The 25,068-nt window shown below is 41.2% G+C and overlaps 1 protein-coding gene across 2 annotated transcripts in view; it reads left to right on the top strand.

Moving 5' to 3' along the window:
• TUSC3 (tumor suppressor candidate 3) overlaps positions 1-9,112 on the top strand; it is an 89,253-nt gene extending 80,141 nt beyond the window's left edge. The window contains exons 9-10 of one of the 2 annotated variants that reach the window (XM_087814130.1): positions 1,874-1,964; positions 8,825-9,112. In XM_087814130.1, the coding sequence (XP_087670256.1) occupies positions 1,874-1,964; positions 8,825-8,840 (107 nt within the window). In that variant the 3' untranslated portion in view covers positions 8,841-9,112. The remainder of the gene's footprint in view (positions 1-1,873; positions 1,965-8,824) is intronic. The other variant, XM_087814131.1, reaches the window with a different exon arrangement.
• The last annotated feature ends 15,956 nt before the right edge of the window (positions 9,113-25,068 follow it).

Below are 25,068 nucleotides of genomic sequence, written 5' to 3'. Positions count from 1 at the left end.
AGAGCTTGAACTTTCCTTGGTTTCCTGCCTTACTGTGTTTCTTCCTTTTCTCCTGTTCCTTTTATAATAATTGCAGGTATTTTTTAGTGTTCAAGTATTGTGTAAACATCTTAGTCTTAAGAAATGTTTCTAAGTTTATTAAGAGACAACTCTAATTTCTACTTATTTATAGGCCAGATTTAAATAACTTTCAGTTTCTTTAAATGTACTTGTTTTCTTTTATTCTAAACATACCTACATTTAATATGCTCAGATTTTTAAGCATTTAAATTTTACAAACGTATCTATGCTTTACTAATAGCAATAAATCTTGTTGAACTAGATATCCAAAATTATATATGCAAATGTATTTGCATATTTTGATTTTATGTTTTTTTATATATATACAATATATAGATTTTATTACTCATATACTTTAAAGTAAAATCTTCCTAACCATAATAAAAATGAAAAGTAATTTTGCTATTGTTAACTTTCCTTGGACAAAGTAATATTGAAAGACCATCGCATAGCACATTCTACTCTAACATAAGCCCCCTCCCTGTTCCACTGTTAGAACAAATAAACAGTTGTACTTTGACACTATTATCTGCTATTTAGGGGGATTTTTCTTCCCTTTGACTCTCACAGAGTCCATATTAAAGTAAACCCTTGATTTTGTGGACCTCGATTTAACAGACAGCATTTTGGTCCATATGTCGTGTGAAAATTAACACCCTGTTCATTTACAGATGCTTTAACCAAGATTTGCGTATAATTAAATTAACAAGTTATTTTGTTGTTGTTTTTAATTCACTGTTATTTTTAACAAATTTTAGCCCAAATTTTCCATATGTTGGAAAAAAACACTGGTAATTTCACTGACATACATAAATATTACATATCTACAACTAGAATCTTCATATTTAAATCCAAGAGTCACTGTTCGTAAACAATGCTCGAGATTGATTAGCATATGATCACACCACACAGCGCACAGAATTGGTTCTGTTGTCGCCCAGTGTGACTTTCTGCAGCTTAGTAAGTACAGCGGCCTATATCCCACGTACACTGAGCCACGCCCCAGCCGTGTGCATCTGTTTACTCACAGGTACTGGTGAATGTGTGCATTTACTATAGCCATTCATTATAAATGTAAAATTACAGTAATACATACAGAGAACTTTTCTGTGAAATTAAATTTTTCATAATACTTAATTTTAATTACGCAAACATCTATATAAGTAAAAACAGGTAAGCTAACTAATTTCTCAATTCTTTAACATACACATTCGGAAATTATATAACGGACTTTCGGCTTTAACAGACACCCTGTTGCTGAAATAGTCCATTATATTGATGTTTCACTGTACCTCACTCTCCAAGCTTTTATTCTTAGCTTTCTATACAGTAGAATGAATTATTTTTAAGTAACAGCCTTTTACTGATGCAATAATCTAAAATGATATTTTTCATAAATATTGCATGGCCCTGAGAAAGAAATTATATTTAACATTCCAGTAGTGCACATGTCTCTGCTAATATAGCCAATGCTTCATAATGCAGGGCTGGTAATTTTGTTTGTGGTTTATCGCACATTTTGTTTTTTTATCCCCCTGGGGCGTCTTAGTACTTGTAGGCTCTCTCTTAAGAGAAGAAAACCACCAGAAGACTTAGGTCAGTTACTTGGGTTGTTTTCATACCCAAAATATACATTTTCATCGAGTGAGAGGAATGTGGGAAGTAATGAACACGTTGCATTTGGGATTATCTGACTTCGTGTACCTGTGTGTGCCTGAAGTATTAAATGTAAGTACACTAATTCCCAAGTGCCTTCCGACACGGAGACACTTGGGCTGCGTGGGCCGAGACTAACGGCGTTTTCTGTCTCCAGTTATTTGCCTGGTGGGCCTGGGCCTGGTCGTGTTCTTCTTCAGCTTTCTCCTCTCCATATTCCGCTCCAAGTACCATGGCTACCCCTACAGGTAATGCCCTCACCCTGTGCCTGCTTTCCCTCCGCTGGCACAGGAAAGTCGGAGTTTCAGGACTGATGTCAAGTAACCAGCTCATTTGCCCAGAGGTTTTAAACTCAGTTAAGCAAGCTTTTGAGCACCTGCTGCGTGTTCAGCATAGATTATACGAAGGAGACATAAGGCACGGCCCCCGTTCCCATGGAGAGTCGTTTTACTGTAGAGAGGGCATGTGTACATATATGTATGTGTATATATACATATATATAAATATATGTGCATCTACATATAACAAAATGAGTTTTAAGCTTTGTTGAATTCAACAAAATTTCTTTTTCTCTCGGTTTATCTATCTGTCATGATTTTTACTTCATTTGCAATTTTTTCTCATATAACCCACTGTTAAGTGTTTAAAAAACTTTGCATCATATTTTGAATTCTGCAAAGTTTCAGCTTTTTCAAATAAGAAAGCCAACTTAAAAGGGAAAATTAAATGATAAAATAATCTCTGGTCACTAGAGTTGTCATAATGAATATCTCACAAGATTTCCACCAACATATCGTCATGATTAGAGGTGGGAAGATGTTGAAATTTTATTCTGAAACCACACCATCGTAGCCAAACTTTAAACTTTTACTAAAACACAATACAGTTGGCGAGCCAAATTATACTTGGTCATTTTATGAATTAGGCACCAGCGTCCTCCTTGAGCGCATTCCTTCTTCAGCTTCTTTTGAGAGAGTAAATGCTCTGCTTTCCTTTCTCTAGGGAGTCCTTCCAATAGTTTCGCCCACCCTCCTCTCTAATGAAGAAGTCAAGGGCCTGTATTTCCTTTTGCAGAGATCTTGCAAACTGCTGAGTTAGTACAACTAGTGATATATTCGTAGAAAATAAAATCTCATCCTACCTTACACCCTTTCCACATGTGAACTGGGCAGTTATTTTAAGAGACTGTTTTACTGGATGGTGGCCGCCTGCAATGCTTGGCCTTGCCTCCGGGAGGAAACTAACCCTGGAGCTCTAAGAGGAGGAAGACTCTTCAGCCCCACCTCGCTCTTTTCTCATGTGGGTGGAGGCTCATTTCCCATTTTCTTTGTCCCACACCCATTACAAATAATTGCTCTAAAGGAATGAAGGAAACGTGAGTAACACATGTGAGCTGTGGGATCATCTGCCTTAAACCCTGCCTGCAGGCAAATGAATTTTCAAAGGCATAGCTCCAACTGCAACAAGAGTAATGAAAAGGGCAAGTAAAGTCTCCAGTTCTTCATTTTGTCCTTGACATTAGATGACCAGCTCATTTTGGTTTTGAAAGTATGAACTGATCAGACTAATCAAATCGAACGTTCTGCATACCCAAGAAAGATGATGTTTTTCTCTTTCCCCTACTCCAGCACTGAGAATCATGGTTCTGTATGATTTGAGCCTTAGTTTGTAAACGAGTATTTGTATTTCCTTTAATTTTTTTAATCTAGGATGCCAAAAACACTGAAAAAAAAATCCATTTCAATCTATAGCACTTACAATATGCCAAAGAAAAGGCATCCCTATTTTTGTTAAAGGTAGAGTACAGGAAGGGGTGATCTGAGGCAGCCAGTGGGGGGAGGTAGAGCGGGAACCCTAGCTTTCCTGGTGTATCATTACTAATCATTACGCATCTGCACTCCTCTGACAGCCATGTAATGAATAGGAAAAGGAGAGAAATTAAGTTTTTACTAGTTTCATTGAATAACGTTACATTTGACAGCACTGTTTTTCTTATGCTTTGAAGAATTTTCTTCCAGTTTGTACTTTTTCTAAGGATTAGTTGTCATTTAATATAATTCTCTCCAGTATGCTAGTTCTTTCCAGGAGTGCACAGACATAATCACCCAGGAAGCTTTCAAAATACATATTCCAGGCCTCACCCTCAACATACATAAGTGAGCATTTCTGACCCGCAGTCCACGCTTGCTTACTTTATGTGAACGTGGAGTTGAACGTCCTCACTGTGTGGCCAGTCCCACTCCCTTGTCAAAGCCCCACCAGGCTGGACGAGGGACGGGCCTGCCCTCAGCAGGCCCAGGAGTGGCTGTGGATGTGAAATTTAACCTAATTTAGATGAAAACCCTAAGTAGGAGCTGCCAAGAAACGGAAGTGAACAGAGCCTAGCAGAGAAGCTGGGGAAACGCAGTGTGCTGAAAGCTTGGGGCGTGGCAGGCAGGGCCCTGGCATCACCACCCTCCTGAGCTACATCCTTTTATTGTACAAGAAATACCGCGGATACACAGAGCTACGTCCGTAATTATTTCCAAGCTAATTTTTCATTCTTTCTTCACAATTTTGGATTCTGTTTAATCTACAACCTTTAGTTTCTTCTATATGGAGTACTCTTACATTTTCATTTATGTTTTGTCTTAAACCTCACAAAACCTTAAACACGTATGCCCTTCATGTTTTCTCAATACATCACACTGCTATTTTCTTGTCATTCTATATGCCAAAGGGGATAAAAGTCTACTGTCAATGTTATCCTACTTCATAAATCTTCCCCGCATTTTATTAAGGTTTTTTTCCTAGTGTCAATGTTTCACACCATCACTCAATGCTCCCAGATTGCCTTTTAAGTTTTAATAATAAACCTCCTGATTTAAATCCCTGATCTGCTTGTTACTAGCTGTGTGCCCTTCAAAAAGTTACTTAACTTTTCTAAACCTTGGTTTTCTCATTTGTAAATGGAAACATTTTACATATTTCTTGTGCTTATTGTAAGTATGAGAAAATGCCTGTAAAATCACTTGGCACGTTGCCACTACATAGTAAATGGCACATAGTATTAATTACTCAAATATTGGATGCTAATTATTATCATTAGTTCTGATGTAAATATTTTAAACTCATTTATAGTTAATCTGCTTTTTTCTAACCAGGATTTTTCTTTGCACTGAAGGTTAAGTAACTTGTTTTATATTTGCATGATTGAGTTGAATGAGGAACAGATTTTTCTCTGAACCTTTGGATGAATTTAATTGGACTCCCGAGTTTTGTGAAACATCAATATTAAGAATTTGATCTAATTACCAACTGAGCCATAGTTCAGAAAAAGAAATGTTATTGCAGTGCTAGCACTGAATTTATTTTGTATATTAACTATTCTACAATATGATTTTACTAGCTATGTAACAATTCCATTGTGTAAATCCCCTCAAATTTCACTTTTTTTGAAGTTTGGTTCCATCTGTCTCTTGTCTTCATTGTGTCCTGTGGTTGTGCAGGCTCCGCTGCCACTGAGGGCCGGGTCCAGCCTGCTGCCCACTCTTGCACGCCAGATAAACTGAGACTAGTTTTGACATCTTTAAATCATGGAAAAAAATATTTTGTGACATGTGAAAATTTATATAATTTCACATTTCAGTGTCTGGGAATTAAATTTTATTGGTGCACAGCAAGGTTCATTTGCTTATTTTTGTCTGTAGCTACTTTTCAAACAGCTTAGTTGAGTAGTTCCGACAGACTTCCAGCCCACAAAGTCCAAAATGTTTACTTTGTGGCCTTTTACAGCCACACTGAACACCCGATGTGTTTTCATGCTTTGGTGCCTTCTTCAGCCAGCTCCTTCGCCCAGGCTGGCATCTCTGAATTCTGCTTTTGCTCAGCCAGTTTTGCTTTGCTTGATTGCTTTTCTTTTAAATTTATCTTTATTGTTGAAAGTATTACAGATGTCCCTTCCCCTCCCCCACTGACCCTCTTGTGACACTTTGACTTGCCATCGTATCAAGTATGTCACTGTTATATTTCACTATATCCGTATCTTTCTCTCCTCGGGAAAAGCAGCCTAATGTCCATGATTTTCAATTACTCCATTTTGTGCAACACCCATTTCTGCACAATATTCTACAAATAGATGATCAATTGAAACTTCTGTGGGGCCTGAACTTGAGAAAAGAACTACCACTTTACATCATGTTTTCTAGAAAAACTTATTTTGAATTTCACATAACACTCTTGCTAATGAACTTGTGGAACGGCACTCCTCAGCAAGTCAAGGGCCACACTTATCTAAATCCTGAGTATTGGCTACTGTGGGGAAAATCAGAAGAGCCAGACCTAAAAAGAGAAGTGTTTGGAGATCCTGGTTCCATTCCCCTTTGTTCACAGTGCCTGCCCTGCCTTCCTGGTGCGCTCTGAGCAATAATCAGGTCTCGCAGGCGAGGAATAGTCCCTTAGGCGAGGAGAACCGGGAGCTTTGGGCGTATTTGGCTGGTTCTGGCCCGCTGTCTGAGCTCCTGGGCCGTTCACCACCCTTGCCAAGTAGCTTCCATCTTATGTTGCTGCTCGAGTTAAACTTGACCATTCATGCATTTGCTCTAGAATATGCCAGTCTGTGTGCTCCCCGTCGGGAATATAAGGGGACCACGTCCGAGGGCGGAGAGGAGTCCAGACACCCAAGGCAGACTCTCCCTCTGAGGCAACAGCCCGCAACACTAAGGCGCACTTTCCAAACAAGAGGGATGTGCTCGGATTTTAGTATTCATAACAGTTCTTACGTATGAAACAAATCATTTTACATGTTTTTGTGATAAGCATTATTAGGAAAGATAATACTAGAGCTGCTAGAAGCATAAATCTACTAGAACTGTTAGATTATACATCAAAATTATTAGACAGGTAAATGTGAAAAGGGGGGGAAAAGTCAATCCCTGATGGACAGAAATGAAAGACTGCTCTTGAGTGAGGAAGTCAATATAAAACATTCATACTGGAACACACGTTGGACATTTAGTATTTATGTAATGGAAATAAAAATCAAACATGACTGACTGAATGATTACCTAGAGAATAATAGTTCATATTTTTCTAACATTTTAACTAACAAAACATTTTTGACACTTCTATGGTTTAAGCCTTTCTAATGTCTTGAACAAACTGTTGCAAAGAAGTTGTTTTACCTCTTTATGAAAAAGATTGTTTTAAATATAAAAGAATAAGTACTCTGTTAGATTTATCCTTTATTGTAGGACAGATAATAAAAGGATCATTTCAAGACTAAGTACATATTTATCACTTCATAATAAATTATGAACAAGATTTTGTAACAGCTTTTAAAAAAATAATTAAGTATTTCTGTTTGGAAGGACCCCTGGCATGAACAAAGAGCATGGTAACTAAGGAGTTCCATCTATTTTAATATTAAGAAAATACAAATATCCTTTAATTCTAAATGTAGCAACATCTAAAAATCATAGAACCTTTTTAACCTTTCTAGCGCCCAAAAAAGTCAGGAAGTATAAGATCATAAAGGGTCATATTGCTATTTTGCTTTTATGCTGGTAATATTTTTAGCAATGATAAAAGGTGATCTTTAGTGCACCGTAGCTTGAAATGTTCAGATCAGCCCTTTAAAAACAAAAAGAGAAGGAAAACTACGAATCCTGTTTCTTTAAGCTACAGTTTCTCCAAGTTTAATTATAGTTTAAAATATGGCCAAGTTTTCTGTTTTCATTACCCCCCGATTCTTCAGTTAGCTTTATCTTCAGGGCACGCTTATCACGGAAGACAGAAAGTGCCAACAGGTTCATTTGCACGTGTCAGATCTCGCTGCTTTGCCATCTGTGTGGTTAAGGATCTGGGGACTGAACAGCACCTGTAGCTTAGAGCTCTGACGAAGTTCACTGCTGACATGCTCATGGAGACGATTATCCAGCAGTCATGACTTGTCTTGAAAAACAGACGCAATGTCTTGTGGCTTCTAAATCCCAGCACATGAGTTCTGTCTTTTAATAATTCTTCAGATACAGGTACACAGTTGTTTTTGCTTGCATTGCATACTTTATATTTTAATTTGTTATATAAAACATTTTAAATGTATAACAAATATTTATGTAATGTTTTATAATGAAATATTTTAGACTATTTATTTACCTGTAGCATATAGTATCACCAAGATGATAAATACGAGCATTGGAAAGAACTTTGGGCGTCATGCAAAACAAGCCTTTTTGTCACTAATGAGGAAACCAAGGTTCAGAAAGACACAGCATTTATACCTAGGATATTGTCATTTAAACAGCCAAATATCAAACTTATTATTTTTCCAACTACACGGCTTTTCAACTATTGTAATCATTAATTTCATTCTTGTTTTAATATTTAGTTGAAAACTGGTTTGTCTCTTGATTGTCTTACAAAGTTATGTTGTCAAGACTTAAAAAAAACTTGCCACATGTTAGCTGAAAGGCATAAATATCAAATTAAAACTATTTTACAAACTTAAATATATTTCTCTTCTATATTAAAGCTTCGATTGGGGGAGCTACAAAATTATTTTTTATTTTTACTTCTGTATGTACAGCATCTGTTTGTGTTGTTTCTTCAGAATCTGATGATACTTTTATTAACATTTTTGTAGACATTTTTTCTGGTTCAATATAATGAAATTATAAATTTCATAAAAATGATCAAGTGTTTATCATTAAGTAAATGAATTATAAATTGAATGATGGGAAAGAATGTTTTCTTTAGGACACTGAAATTACCCGCTTTGAGCATTTATTTCAGTCCATGCCTTCCTTTCCCCTACATCGCCAGGCTAACTGCTGGTTTAGCCACTGGTCTAGCCAACAGTGAGTGGCTCACAGAAATGGGGTTTTAGCTGAACTTCCCCACCACAAAGTCAAGTTCTTACCAGCACCCTCGCCCACCACTGACCTATATTCAGCGCCAGCCTGACCTGTTACAGGAACTAGTTCAGTGCAGTTACCCTGATAGAAACACTAGAATGAGGTGAATTAGTATAATTATGACATTAGTTATATTTATATGTACTAACTTCGAATGGAATAAACAGCATATTGTGTTTTTCGTACTTCCACTCATCATTTTCTCTCTTTTTCAGCTTTTTAATTAAATGAAGCCAAGTGGGATTTCCGTCACGTGACATTTGCCACGACAATGAAGTGTTCCCGACACACTACTTTGAATTCTGTTCATTTTCATGTTGATTGTGATATTCTGGCGTATTCTTGTATTTTTTAAATGTGAGATTTCCTAGTAAATTTAATTTATAGAAATGTGTGGTTAAAGTTAATATTAGCACTGGAAAGAACAAAGGAAATATGTGTTTTTCAAGCATATCATATTCAGTGTGTGCCACAGGACTGAAATAAATGACAATGTACCAACTCACGCTTTAGAACTGTTCACTTATTAGTAAAGGAAACCACAGTGTTAGTGAGGGAAGACTACGAAAAGTGTGTTTATCAATTCCTAGGGCTGTACAGAGATAGGGTATATGCATGAAAATATGTCATGTTCTAAAAATCCTATTTATTGCCGTTTCAGTGTAAAGGTCGTGTATGGGTACAGAGAGTGTTTTGTTCTAATTAGTCATAACTAGAGAAAGGTGTGGTGTGGAAGACAGGGAGCTGGATGAATAGCTCCTAAAACGCGGATGCCTAACCTGGGAAAGGGTTCTTTCCATTTATAAATCTAAAGCAGATGAGGCTAAATCAGCCTGCCCCAAAGGCATCAGGCAATGGAAGCAGCACCCAGAATGAGGAATTAATTCCCCTCCAACTTCAGAAGTGTCCTCTGGAATCCAGACTTAGAACCACAAAACTAACCCTCAAGGCCCCCCCCCCCCCAGTGCTGGAGGGAAGAAGCCTGCCATGAAAACCCCATTCCCTGAACTGTCTGAGTAGGAGTGAGTGACTCGGGGAAGCTGTTTGAAAACCAGATACAGGAGACCAACCATTATTACGTTTGCACGTCCTGTTTCTGTTTATACAGCATCTTCGCATATGTTAGGGTATGTTTTTTCTTCACAGCAATTCTGTAAATTAGACAGGAAATGCAAATTTTATCTGACTTATGGAAGTACAAGCTAAAAGCCAAAAAGAATTTTAAAAAGAGCTGGTAGCTAGGCTTTTAAACTCTCAAACCTGAATGTTTATTTCTGCGGTGCTAGCCAAGGAAGGATTTGAAGCAGTGCAGTCAACTTTGTTTTTCCTCGTTAGGCTTGTTATCTGATTTTCATTAAGGTCCAAATAACAGACCGTGAACACCTCTGTTAGCTACATTCTCAAACAGGAACAGGTGTACATCCACTGAGTTTACTTATTTTGTACTTTTGAAACTCAACAAAGAATGGAAAATATAGAAGCCTATGGGGGCATAGGAACTGCAGTCCAGGGGCAGTATGTGTGCTGGCAGATGAACCTGTCTTTTCAAAACATGATATTCAATAGTGAAAGTTATGTAATTCAGAACTACGTTTAACTTACCTATCTCCAAATCTATTATTAAAAATCATATTAATTTCCCTAGTTCTTGGTCAAAGATTGATGAATTTAGCACTGGAACGGCGTTTGTGGAAGCGCAGTTAGCGATCATCGTTGGCTTAATGCCTGTTGCTACGTAGCAGTTGACTGTGAATCTTAATCCACTGAGTATTTTCCCGTAGGAACTTGGGTCCTAAATTTCACTCGGAACAGACGTAACATTTGGAGTTCGAGACTAAATTTTACAAATAATAAATATTTCTTTATTATAATTACTTGTGTTTGTCCTCTTAAAGCTTGAAATTCTTATCTTCCAATTAGTATGCAATTGACTAAATGATACCAGCACACATTTACTCTCTATAAAGCTTAATGTGACCAGATAACAAGAACTGTCCTGTATTAGTAAAAGTTTTCTAGCCTAAATGATATCATTTCCTCTAAACATTAAATATCTGCCACTATAAAAACATTTTTTTTCAGAACTCTATAGTTTAAAAAGCTATTGCTTCTCTATAAGCAATAGTTACGTTACGGAAGTGATTCTACAGGGAAATAAACTGCCCCCAGATAAGTCGTTCTTGATAAATTCTACAGACAAAACTCCAAAAATAAATATTGGCTCAAATGTAGTTGCTTTCAGAATGTAATATGCAAACTCACATCCATGATGTATGACATCTTTATCTTTGCCAAACAATTTAAATTGAAAACTTAATTTGTGTGTGGTATGTTGTACCCTCCTCCAAAGTCACTTTTCAACCAGATTCACTGTGTTCAAGACACCCTTAAAAACATTGTATGTTTAACAATCCCCAGTTCTGTTAAAAAAAAATTACTTTCCTACTAAGTTGGAGAAAAATCCTAATATAAAATTCCATTAAAAGGAATTTCATTTTATAACAGCACCTGATCAATAACATGTTGCATTTTGCTCGGCACACTTCCTTGCATTAGGTATTCACATGAGTAAGCCCAATAGTGGTGTGTGTTTACTGTAATTTTCTTTTGCACATAAAGTAATATCCCTTGTCAGCAAGCACAGTGATTTGAGATTAGATTTTGTAACCGTAGAGACTGACAAGTATTTCCTTCCTTGCCATTATGAGACCCATCCTAAGGGTACATGAAGGGAGTGGTTATCCTAAATAAGGCATGACATGTTGTCTTGAGATCAATGACATTAAACATTGTGTTTTAGGAAGGACTGGTGATAGGGGCAAGCACATTAGCTAGAGCATCTAGGGATGAACATTTGAATGAACTCTTTGAGACTTAATGTTCCTCAGAGTCCACAGAGCTCATTAAGTGTAAAATACGAAACAAGATGTTTTTCATCTCCCAGCAAGAAGCTATCCCAGGTCGGACCAATAATATAGCTAATAGTATTTTTTTCTAACAGTAGGAAAAGGGTCAGCATAGTACCTCATCACACTCAAAGGATACTAGTATGTGCGTATTACCCTCTTATTTAATTCATGAGCATCTAACGTGAATTTTGCATACTCCTTTTATTAATTTTAAAGGTCCAAAATATATACAAATGTTTATATCATGTAACTAGAGAGTCCTAAGTATTTATTTAGTTAATAAGCATCACACCTTCAGACTACAGTAGGAAAAGTCACGCCGATTCCTATTATTTAGTGAGGAGTAGTAATTTAATCAAGAGAAAAATATCAAAGAGCCTATGAATAGCTTCTGTTACACACACACACCCCACCAAATTTCCAATGAATAGCTTCTGTTACACACACACACCACCAAATTTCCAAATTTGCAAAGGAAAACCAGCCACTAAATAGTATATTTATCACACAAAAAAGTGAAAAGACATTGGAACATTGGGAATAGTAGTTTACGTAAGGTGTTGTTATTGACCTTTAGATGCCAAACACATAACTATCATCTTTTTATATACATACATTTTTTTTTATTGATTTCAGAGAGAGGGAGAGAGAGAGAAACATCAATGACGAGAGAGTCATTGATCGGCTGCCTCCTGCACACCCCCTGCTGGGGATCGAGCCTGAAACCCAAGCATGTGCCCTGAGCGAGAATCGAACCAAGATCTGGATCATAGGTCGATGCCTAACCACTGAGCCATGCCGGCCGGGCACTGTCATTAAAAAGCATGTTGTAATATTTAAACAAAATGTTTCATTCTCTAAGCCAATTTCTTTTATCCTTACTCTCAACAGCAAGAAAAAAAACTATTTCTTTTTAATTATTAAATTCCCCCGAGTCTTTTCTTATCCACACGTTATGTACAATCTTAGTTTTCCTTAATAAAGTTTGCTTTTCAACTTTTTAAACATAATTCGTTTGAATGCTCCTGCTCCTTTTGTCTAATATCCCTCTATGCACCTGATATGAATTCAAGTATTTAGTGAGCACCCACTTTGCTCTGAAATTCATCATCTCTCTAGGTCCAGGAGTTTATCTCAGGTGTTGGGTGGGGACCTTTCTTGAAAGTTTAATGGAATAGAAGAAGTACCTTTGGCTTCTATGTTTCCAGCGGTCTCGGACTTCTGCCACTCTTCCTCCAACACCACCGGGCGTAAGCAATTCCGAACCTGGAATCTCAGCATCCCCTAGGAAGATTGTGAAACAGAGAGATCAGGGATTTAAAGAATGGAAGTAGCGATGCACATTCTTGGACAGGGACTCCATTATTTCAGTGACATGTTGGTGGATCTTCTGGAATTTGAGTGATCAAAGTCCTTTGGGGTGATTGAGATTGTTCTATAACACTAGCAACTCTTCACGTACTCAAGGAATTTGTCCAAAGATCCACACAAATGTCCCAGATTTTAACTGAGAAACCATTGATTTATTATTGAGTTGTGATGCTATATAGTTAAGTCCTCACTTAATATTATCCACAGGTTCTTGAAAACTCCGACTTAAGCAAAACGATGTATAATGACACTGATTTTACCACAGGCTGGTTGTTATAAGCAAGAGTCAAGTTCCTATGGCATATTTCTGGTCACAGAAACATCACCAACCTTCTAATAAAGACCCAAAATGCTTCTAATATTAAACATTGAAATAAATGTGAGCTATAAATACATTTAAGAAAGATTTATAAAAACAAGAATTATTTTCTAATCTGCTATTTCAGTTCAGGGCCTGGGGTGGCCAGAGCCTATCCCAACAGCTCAGGGCACAATACGGGACAGGGCCCTGCACAGGACTCCCATCGCGGGGCACACTCGCACTCACATCCACTCTCACTGCGACAATGGCGCACGCAGTGCATCCCACGTGCACATCTTGGGGATGTGGACACTGGAGGACCCAGAGGAAACATGTACCCACGCAGACACGGGGAGAACATCCAAAGTCCATGCAGACAGTGGTATTCAAGTTGCTTTTTCTTATGATTCAAAATAAGTTACCAAGAAATTTTAACGCATTATTAAATAGGTTGAGAAGACAATATAATGGTCTAGCTCTATGTTGGACTTCTAAATTTATTTTGGAAAAATCATAGTTATATTTTAAAACTTCTCACTGGTATTTTCACAGCACATTTATCTAGTACTTTTCAAGCTATTCTCACAGTATTTATAGCATCTCCTTTAAAGCCTGAATTTAAAAATATCTGTATCTTCTTACTACGTCTGAAATGTTTCTTCATGCGTATGCTTTTGAGCCAGGTCTTAGCAAGGTCCCAGCAGGCTCTACGAATGTGAACTTCCTTTGCAAACAAAACTCACTCAGAACTTATGACACTACCTAAGTGAAGTAGTAAGTTACCTAATGTTACCCACCCCAAAGTGTTTATAAAATGAAATATGTATTTTAAAGGCTATAATGTGACCCTGTACAGACCCTTATAGGGGTCTTTGAGATGAAAGGTAAAAGAGTGAAACTCTTTAAGAGAGAAGAGGTACTTGAAAAAAAAGTAAGGAAACTGGTGATTCTTGTCTCATCACAAATATTCATAAAAGCAACAATTTCTTCCCTTTTGTTAACCAGAACTGATCAGGAAGGTAGAATAGAAAGAGAAAAAAATGCATGACACATTTCTAATACACAGGCACACACACAAAGACACTCGGAACATTCCAGAAGCTAGTTGGAGGTGAGACGAGGGCAGGACAAAACAGTACAGGATTAAGAGAGGGCAGAAGGAGACTCATGAAACTTAACGGCTCTTAGTCAATATTATTTGCTTAATTCCCATTTATTTCTCTCTCCATTCAGTTACCCCAAGGCACTGCGTCTCAAGATGGAGAACTTTTCGTGTGCTCCGGATATTTCTGATAGATAACTATACATGTATTTCATTCTTCTACGACTTAATTTATAATTTTTCCTGTGGTGAAAATTAGGCCATCAAGTATATCTTTTTCAGAAAACGATATTACCTTAGAAATTAAATATTGTCTTAGTACAGATAGTATTATATTCTGAGATTATTTTCAACCTGGTTTCAAAAGCAAGTAAGGTAAAGCCAGTTGTTTTTACTGTCGGCATCAATATGCTAATTAAAGAATAATGAAAGTATCAGCGCTGGCTCGTAATGGACTGAAACCAATCTTCGACAATAATATTATGCAAGAAACATGAGAGGCGGCGAACAAGGTGGATTTGGTCTGTGTGAAATCCTGCCAGCAGGCTATATATTGACCACTGATATTTCCTGAGTGCTCGGGTCAAATTCCTGTAAAATCTGTCAAGAAAGTGCATTATTTGAAAGGATTTTATATTGCCAATAAAATCCTTCCTTAGAATAAGGAGTCTGATAGTAGTCAGTATTTTCTCACTGTAACCACCCACTTCTTTCTCTCGTGAATGTATTTCCAGAAGATTAGAGTTTGATGTTCTCACCTCTTAAGAGCTGTTTTTGTTTTGGGTCTTAATACACAGCAGAAAATGAACCTGTCGCTAGACCGCTCATTCCCCTTTATCCTACACTGAGAGTGCCTTTGAAAATAGAACCTACTTCCCAGGGTTCAGACCAACAGCACAGTTCACATAAGCCCTTCGTGTCTGTCCAAGAATGAATGCTCCCTCGGCTGAACTTGACTCATAAGCGCCAGTATTTTTTAAGGAAAGTCACCATTTATCATCTGGAGAGATGAATAGCATTTAGTCACAACAGGTAAAATATTATTTCTCAGACATTCCTTTTATATATATATAAAAAAACACAATTCAGGGGGGTATATAACTCAGGAGAATACTTTCCACCTGCCCTGTGCCGTCCGGCCTGAGCCCCTCTGCCCTCCCTATTACCCACCTTCATGGGGCGCCCAGGCCTCTAACAAACCATGGCTGTGCGGGCCCTCGAAAGCCACCCAAGAATATTTGGGAGAAAACTCATTTGAAAGAACTTGGTCTAAAGGAACAAAACTAAATCTAAGTAAACAAAACTAGACACCGGCTACACTGCGCCATAACTTTTCATTAGCAACCAGGCATTCGCGTCGTCTTTGGGAGAGGCAGGTGCTTATCTAAGGGTTAAATTTTAAAGCTGGTTGGAAGAAAAGCAGGTCTTTATCCGGCTCCCCGTCTGCTGGAAACATCAATAAATAGTACTGTCTGGCGAGAGGTTTGTTTTTCTCAGATGCCTGCTAAGTAATCAGCCTCTTATTCAGAGTGGGCCAGGAAGGCCGCAGGCCCTCGGGAAGCAGGCCCATGGGGTGATGTCATGTCCTCAGAGGCGTCAGCATCCTTGTCATTGCAGAGCAAATAGGTGAGCTGAAAGCCACTCTCCTGGTGACCCCCAGGTGCCTGAAAGAACCTACCGTGTTTCCACAATTCTCAGCCCTTTTGGGATACAAGATGAGTCTCATTGGCAGGTGTTAGATTATTAGGAAAATGAAGCAGATGGAGCTGGCAAACCTGCCTCCCCTTCCCCTCGGCTGCCAGGAATTCCTACCCTCAGGCTCAGCCTCCCATATGCTTGTTTAATAAGGCTCCTGCCATTTTACGGCAACCGGGCTGGTGTCGCCATCCAAGCCCGCCCGGAGCAACGGACAGAGAGCATCGGCCGCGTGCTCAGAGTGAAAGGCAAAAGCCCCCTCGTATTTTCTGTGTCACTCATACCTGCCACGACCGATTCCACTGAGCCACCGTATGTCACCGGCTCAGAGGAAGAGAGGGGAGCATCTCAAGGGTGTTTGCAGTGCTCAGCACGCTGTAAAAATGGACCTGATGCCCTATGTCATCACCCAAGCAGGGATAGCCAAGCCTCAAGTCACTGCACAATGAACTACCAGAAAATAGCATTTTAAAAATTGTGCATCCTGTTGTCTAACCCAGTCTGCTTTGATGACATTATGCTTGCCTTTCAATCGCAGGCTCGCCTGATTTATCGCGCAGCCTTAAGAGACAGCTCACAAGCGCATTGACAGAGGATCTCAGACAGATGCCTAATGAAGGCCATTAACATAATGAGGCCATGCAATTTTATGAATTAAAAGCATTCTGAAAATTTAAGTCCTACCAAAAGAAAATGAAGATCACCTGCGTATGTGTCAATTATACATTATATGTGCAGGTATACAATTAAAATGCAATCAATTCTAAATCTGTGATGATGGGGGAAAATTTATTTATTCAACAAAGGTACACTGAACTTTTACCGTGAGCCTAACGGAACGATATACATTGGGGCTGCAATAAAGATCAAGGCAAAGACAGTCCCTGCTATTAATGAGCTTGCAAATGACAAGGGAAAAAAGCAGATGGCAATGGGAAAGAAAATTGCTGGCCTGTGTGAGTACATGGGAAAGACACCCACTCTCCAGGGGGCAGAGGTACTAGTTAGTGAAGCACCTGTGATGCCTGAAGGACTGTAGGAGTTTCCCAGGCAAAGCACACAGAGGAGAGAACTCCTGGCAGAAACCCAAACCTCAGGGTGATCAAGGCCTCTTTGAGGATGTGAGATTAGTTCAACATGGCTGAGGTGTCATGCGTGAGAAGATGAGGGGCCAGAGACGTGACTGGAGACATCTGTGGGGTCCAACCACAAAGGAGCCTGAAGGCCTTCTTAGGCCCTGGTCCCAAGTCCATCGGGAAGCACCTGGAGTGGTTCACGTACATGAAACAGCACCTTGACTACCACGTGGAGAATGGGTTGGACTGGGGCAGGTGTGGAGGAAGTTGCAATACTCAAGGCAAAAAAATGATGATGGGAAACGGAAGTGAGGATGGGAAGAATAGAGATTTTATCTTAGGAAAAAATCCGCCTTTTCTCCGGAAATATTTTATGAGATTCACCAGCAGAATGACCTGCACCAAATCTGTCTGCCCTTTCTCTGACCATTTGCGAGTACAGATGTTAATGTAATAACGACCACATGCAAACTCTTCTAGTCCCTGGCACCTGGTTACACCCAGGCATGTACACACTCACATGGGCACCTCCACCCCTATTGTTTGCCTTTGAATATGTGATTATATGTAATGGGAAATAGTGGGAATCCTATCATCTATCTACAAAAATAGTAACAGAACATACTTTTGTTTTTACATTAATGTATACACACATTATGTATACACACAGATCCACCCACCTGAATGCCTGGCATGGATATAATTGTAAACCTGGACGAGAGATCACCTAGTCTGGTCTCTGTTTGGATGACAGGGCTGGGAAACCCACTAGTTGGAGAAATGCTCTTCCACTGTTGGCCAGCTCTTAAAAATTTTTTCCCTTTACCCTTAGGCCTAATTTTCTCCCAAGAAGTTTCACATCACTCCTAATGCTGAAATATAAAACCATCCGCTTTCTCCCTATATTACACACAGGAAAGGAAGCAAAACTGAAGCTAAGAAATCAAGAAAACTCATTTAAGCTCTGCCACTTACATTTTTAAAAATTTACCAATTTGAAACTTTGATAAAACCAGGCGCCTTCTGTTAGCTATGTTTTGTGTGTCTTTTTTAACATCTTCGTGATAAGATATGTACATGCTGCCCCACCACCCTAGTTTATAAACAGAATTAAGCAACAAATCTAGTTCTGTGACATCATCTACGTGGCCAGCCTTCACTAACTTGTCATTTTTTCCAGTGTGAAAATTCACCTATGGGGAAAAAATTAAATACTGAACTGTGTCTCCAAAACTTTCCTGTCTTGAAGGCTATAGATGTTTTCTATTTGTGTCATCAATACTGTTTGGATGAGAAGAGTGTTTTGGTTTATGGAGTGATGTCTGCTTTCAAGTCCAGATTTATGATTTAGAAAACAGGTGATCCTGCTTTTAGCCAGCCTCTAGCACACACACACATGCGTGCATACACACTTTTAAAGGGAGTGCCCATTTATCCAATAGATATTGAATACCTAATATACACTAAGCAATGTTTTAAATATTAGCAATGAATTAGGTATAAAATGTGTTTGCTCACACATTTCCACATGAAAAATAGGTAGCATCCAAACAACTAAATAAACGAGAAAAGACATGATGGTGCATGCTAATGCAGAGAATTCAAATGGACTGGTGTCACAGAGAGACTTTTCTGAGGAGATACCATTGACGTTGAGATACAAGCAATGGCTAGGTTATTTCATATGTGCACCTACAGCTGAATTTACCCTGCAGAAAAACGCCAAGGCCATGCTGAGGAGTCTCGTTTGAGATTCATGGTCATGGACCCCTAGAAGCCCCTTGACACTGTAGGCAACTGTATTCCATTTTCCTAGTCCACTTCATACCTATTTCTTTGAACCTCCAAAACTTTCTTTTCTCACTCTCTACTGAGGCCCCTGCTTCCTATTTCACTGAGAAATAAAAGCAATCAGAAGCAATGTTCCCTAGGCCCCCGCTACCACAACTTTCTCCCGTTGCTGGGGGTGAACCTTCTGGGCTCCTCCATAGGGCTCTCCTTCCTTTTGGCATCAGACCTTTGTCCCTCAGCTTATCCTAAGATGTGGCTCCCACTCCACTCCTGTGTGCCCATATCTTCCATAATTCCTCTCTCCCTGATCAATCCAATTAGCATTTCAACCTCTCTGAGCATGGAAACTGCTCCCTGTCACACACAGTAACACAGTCCTTACAGCAATGACAAAGCTCACTGAGATCCGGCCTTTGTAGTGTTATGACTTCTCCCCCATCCATCCCTCTCTCGCTCTGCTCAGGCCGCACAGGCCTCTTTGCTGTTCCTTGAACATGGCATGGCACCCTTCCACCCCAGGGCCTTTGCACTTCTGATTTTTCTGCCTTGACCTATCTGCCTCCAGATCTCTGTGGACCCAGCCTGAGAGTAAATTTTCTGAGAGTAAATTTTTTCTACAAGGACATAGCCAGTATAAAAGCTCTTATATTTTCCAATAAACTTCATTCTAAAGAAATGACCATTGGGCCTTTCATCTTTCCCTCCAACTAGAAAACCAGATTACACTTCTATAATATAAAATTGATGATTTCTCCTAAATAGAGGGATAGGTCTAACATTTAAGTTGAATTCACTGGAATTGATCACCAAGAACTGAAGGGTTTGAGATTTTGCCCTACTTGCCAGCTAACAAGATAGCCTGCTCCAGTTTCATGGACGTAGGCAGAAGACATCAGATTCCTCATCATAGACAAAGGGCCGTGTATTACTCACAGCAACAGCAGTAGCCAGAATAACTGCATTTCCCCGTGGCTTTCCTGAGCTCGAAGTCTGAGAGAGCAGCAAGGAGAGGGCCAGGGGATGCCTGTGCATGCAGGGAGCTGAATTACAGGAGAGGAACCCTAGGCTTCGGAATCTGATTTTTAAATAATGGGCGGTGAGCATGTTTGCCTTTTGCTCCAAAGGGAATTACCTTTGTTATACTGAACTATAAAAATGCCTGCCCTTTGCTCCAGTGAGACCAACTACCTCGACATTCCATGGCTGTTTTTATACAGACATCCCATCCTTTAAAAGACAACCCAGAACACAGGGAAGTCGGTGCCTTACTCACCAGCTGTGCAGAAATGTGAGAGGCCCGTGAGGAGTCACCTCCCAACAATATCTGCCCTTGTTTCTATGCCATCCTGGGTTCTGATGAAGTTTCCAAGTGCTACTCGGACAGCCGCTCTGCTGTCTGACAGAGGCTAGGGTACGTTTTAAAATTTGTCTTATGTAGCACTTAATTGACAATCTTAGCAACAGAATTCCAAGTGGCAGTAGTGACCTCAACCGTGACCCCTGGAATCCAAGACACAACTGTCTGAACGAATCCCATGGGCCATCAGGGTTTACCTTCGAAGATGCCTTTCTCCCTAAGTTTTTGTACCGACCTTTTCACCTGACCCAAAGCATTAATCCAAGGACAACAGGATGCATCAGCATTGGCACAGACCCTGCCTTGGTCTGCAAGCTAAAGTACAGGGGAAGTCTGTCATTTACAGCCTTGGCCAGTGAGCTGAAACGGATGTGATGGTCTTCCAGAGCCAAGTTGGCATCACTCACCACATCAGCTAAAGTCAGGACAACTTCTGCCATTTCTAATTGGAGGATTCTCAATGCCCAGACAACTGCTTGTAGTTTGCATTTAAATGATGTATTTGTTACTCCTCCGGGAAGCTCCCTGTTGAGCCAAGGACAGCCCCATTCTGGAGAGACGTGAGGTTGTCTGAGAGCTGGCACCTCCGCCTCTAGGAGGAGTCACCATGTCTTCAGGAGGCAGGTGAGAAATGCTCGTCTTCACACAGGAAGCACAGAGCAGGGAGGACATGGTGCCTCTGGGAAAAACGTGTTGTTGACATTACTCCGAGCACCCCAAGCAGTACCCACACCAGTTTTGTGAAAAGGGTGCGCGGATCTCCAATGTAGCCTCCCAGCTGGCTGGTAAAAGCTGTTTCCAGTTCAGTTTGTGTAACGGAATCAATCCCTGGCCCCCTGTCCTTTTGTGGCCATAAATCAGGCTGCATTAGTTGCCTCTGCACCAGAAATACAGTCAGTCCTGTGCCCTGTACCCAGTCTATATTGGTAGATATGTCACCACTCCTGGCATCCTGATGGACCCAGGAAGCAAGGGTAACAATCCAGGGCTTAATTCTGGTTTGGTCTCCGAGAGCAGGCTCTTACTGTGTATCTACATGAGTGACCCAGGCAATTTTATTAGCAGCTATGAATTCTTTCTCCAGTTCTTGACTTCAAAAAGGGCTATATTTAATCTGCCAGTAGATAGTTTTCCGAGTGGCATACCAAAAACAGCTATGCTTTGGGGAACAACATAAGAATCAGTAAAAATATAACGAAGTTCCCCCACAGTTGTTGTGGCCAGAGCTTTAAGAATGGCCCTGAGTCATGTCCACTGGCTGGAGTGAACCACACTATTTTCTACAAGCTGCAGCTGAGATAAAATAGCCCCAGAAGCCTAGTTATGCTAGTGGGTTTCGGCTCAGCCAAAGCATCAGTGAGCCAGGCTGAGACATCGAGGGGACAAGACACCAGCAGCTATCAATCTATGGAACGGATTCAACTCCTCTGACGATGTCTGCCACAGCTCAGCTGAGACCATGGGGGGAACAACTGAATTCAATTGGCAATCATCTGCTGCAAACCTCTAACTCCTGTTGGCTGTTTCTGCTGACTCTGCAAGGCTGTTGTATTGAGCTACTGCATCTCTTACTACCTTAATCAAGCCTGCAATGTTCCTTTCTCTTCCTGAGAGGCCACACTATTTCTGCTGGACCAGCCAGGGATGCAAGGTGGGGTGGGAGCGATTTTCATGTCCCCCTAGCAGTTCTCGACATGTGGCCTCCCAATCAAGAGAGTTGCCCCTGGCGCTATGTGACAGGGAAGGACAATTACCACACATCACTTTCCACTACACATTCAGGTGTAGAGCCATGGACAGGACACAGAACAGGCGCACATGGTCACATTGGTTCCCCTCCCCACTGCGAACTCTTTCCAGACCCAATTAGCCGAATCTGGGCACCTTTTCCTCTCAGGGTTCTGTGTAGGTTATCGCCTGAGGCCTCTATATCCAAAAAGCCATAAAAGTTTGAATGCCTCCGCTCTCCAAGTTCCCAAGCATACTAGGTGGGTGGATATAGTCTTTGATTCCCCCTTGGGGACAGGGAGACCTCAATTCCAGCTCTAACCATTTTTTCTACTTAAAGTAGCTGACGTCAGCACGGAGGAAGAGTGAAGGATAGGGGGTGGAGGGAGAGGAAGGGGGAGAGACAGAGACGCACACACAGAGATACAGACAGGGACAGAGAGATAGAGACACAGAGACACACAGAGATACAGAGAAATAGAAAGAGAGACAGACAGGCCAGAAGCAGAGAGAGACAGAGACAGATAGATGCAGAAAGAGACAGACACACAGAGAGAGGAGAGAGATACACAGAGAAATAGACAGAGACACACAGAGAGAGACAGACTAGAGACAGCGACAGACAGAGACAGAGAGACACCGAGACAGAAGCTCTGTGCCGTTGAACAGGCTTCACATTTACCTGCACTTCGGAGCACTGTGGCAGCAATTCTGGTTCAGCAAAATGAAATGTCCGGTGTTTTCTCGCCACCCAGCACTCTGTATTGGGCCACAGGACCCTCTCCCTTGCCCGGGGGACCCCTGGACTCAGCAGCACACGCGCGCTGCTCTCCCGCAGGGCCCCTCAGATTCGCACCCTCCGTCCGACTCGCGCTCGGCTCCACAGCGGCAGCGTTTTAGAGGCGCCCACTTTCACGCGGGACACCTGTGGCCCCGCCGCCCCGCTACCTCCCTTCCCCCTCTCGCCTCATTAGCATCAGGGCGGGGAGCTCCCGGTGCTGGTGGGGCCGACCACAGGAATTTCTCTCCATTGCTCGGGCCAGTGTCACGTTCTCCGGTGGGATCTCCTTTATCAACATTGTACACCCATCCCCAGCTGGAAGATCCAGAATGCTAGTCAGTGTCTCGTCTGTGGTTCCCCCAAGAGTCTTGCTGTCTCAGAGGGATCTTCTGAGAGGCTAACACTTCCTTTTCACAGCCAGGATCCACCGAAAACCAAACCAAACCAACCAACCAACCAACCAACCAACCAACCAAAAGTAAACCCTGAGTCCTCGCACAACTGTCTCCAACTGGACCTACAGTTGCCTTGATAGGCTGCAGGGGGACTGAGCTGCAAGGGGGCCCAGCCGCTGGCATTCTTCCTTCACAAGCCCCAGCCCCTCCGTCCCGGGGAACCAGCCAGCATGCTGACAATGGGCTTGGTTTCTCCAAATAGTGGGCCCAAATTTCCCTCCTCCCACACTCATTGTGCAAGTACGCCTCTGTAACTTGTCTGCCAGGTGCAGGAACTTTCGCCTGCCCCCGATGAATCTCAGGCCTCGTTGTTAACCATGCGGTGGACCTGAGCCGACCACCAGGTTCTCCAGGGAGTTCCTCTGCCTCCAGCAAAGTCAACAGCAACGACGCACCACTTTGGCAGCTGCTTTCGAACCTGCTGCCTGGTACTGTGTGCCTGCGACCACCTTCCCTTATTAATGGACAATGGTAAAGGGCCATGTATTATCCAGTTAATCATAGGACTCGGTCTACATGTTCACTACCGATCCCCCTGGACTTCCATCCAATCTGGTTGATCAGCCCATGAGGTATGTCTTGCTCAGCATCTCACCCTCATTGCCAGACTCAAAAATTGTGAAGGGTCTGAAATTGTACCCTACTTGCAAGCTAATAATTTAGCCAGCCATAGTTTCGTAGATGTTGGTAGATGACTTGAAAATCCAGGTGAGAGATGAAAGACAATGTGTTCCTTAAAGCAACAGCAGTGGTCAGAGTGTCTGCCTCTTTGCACTGGTTCCTGAGCTCTGTTTCTGGGAGAGCCGAAGCTGCAATTAAGTCTCAGTTCGGTGATGTGGGGCTTAGCATAAACAGCTATATTTGGAGCCTGTTGTGTGTTTTTAACAAGTTCTAGTTCTTCCAAAATACAAATGTTAATAGCAAGTTAGACGTAGGCCATGGCTAATTTTTAGGAGGATCTAACTCCAGTATTGCTCACTTCTAATACACAACTAGTTTGATTTCAATACAGCTGCGCAGTCTGGTTGTCCTGAGAGTAAAGACAGCATTGTATTTTCATGTCGCGGAAAAGACGGTTTGTTTCTGCTCTACCAGGAAACACCTTCCCCCCGTCGCTAAAATGTACTTGCACTCCCACATGAGGGTTGGGAGTCCTTTAAAAATTCCAGTGCTTGAGAGATGTCTAAGACACGTCATTCACATGGTTGGGGTCTAACCAGGAGAGTCCCAGAAGGTAGGAAAACTCTCAGGTGAGAAACAAGAGCAGACAGGGGAAGTTAACAGCAATAAAGACATACTTGCCCAAAATCACAGATTTGAAATGTACAGTATGCAAGGCTTCATTTCTGTCTGTCCAGGTCATGGTCCCTGCGTGAGGGCAATAAAAACGGAAAGAAATGGAAGTGCTTGCGTTGAAGGGTATGGCGCAAAAAGGCCTGGTAGGTCTGGCTGGTAAGATACTAAGAGCATGGAGGGGACATGAGGCACGTTTTGTAAAAACCCTTAGCAGGCCGGTGTGCCCTCAAGGGCGGGTTGGCACAGCTGGGCTCTGACCTCATGCCCAGATGCATGACGTCCAGATGCAGAGACGTCCACAGCAAAGTTGCCTGAAAATGACGATGGGAGGAAACATAAATATACCCCCAGCTACTAATAGAATTATAACTACAGTTATTCCTGAGGGGCCACAGAACAGTCATAGGCTCTCAGATGGCTGCAGAAGAGGCATCTAGTGAGGAGAGCAAATCAGTCTCTCTGTCCATTAAACCCTTCAGTGAGTCTGGTGCCTGTTGTGTTTCTAAACTTTTCAGGGATAAGTTTTTACTATGCTGTTAATGCTCGGAAGCCTGGTGGCATGGAGTTGTGGGGAGTGTGCGGGCCAGTTTTAAGAAG

Source organism: Miniopterus natalensis, chromosome 2, assembly GCF_054644295.1.
Source record: "Miniopterus natalensis isolate mMinNat1 chromosome 2, mMinNat1.hap1, whole genome shotgun sequence".
Lineage (NCBI taxonomy): Eukaryota > Metazoa > Chordata > Mammalia > Chiroptera > Miniopteridae > Miniopterus > Miniopterus natalensis.
The sequence above is the reverse complement of the archived record's forward strand: the minus strand, read 5'-3'. Positions and strand labels throughout refer to the sequence as shown.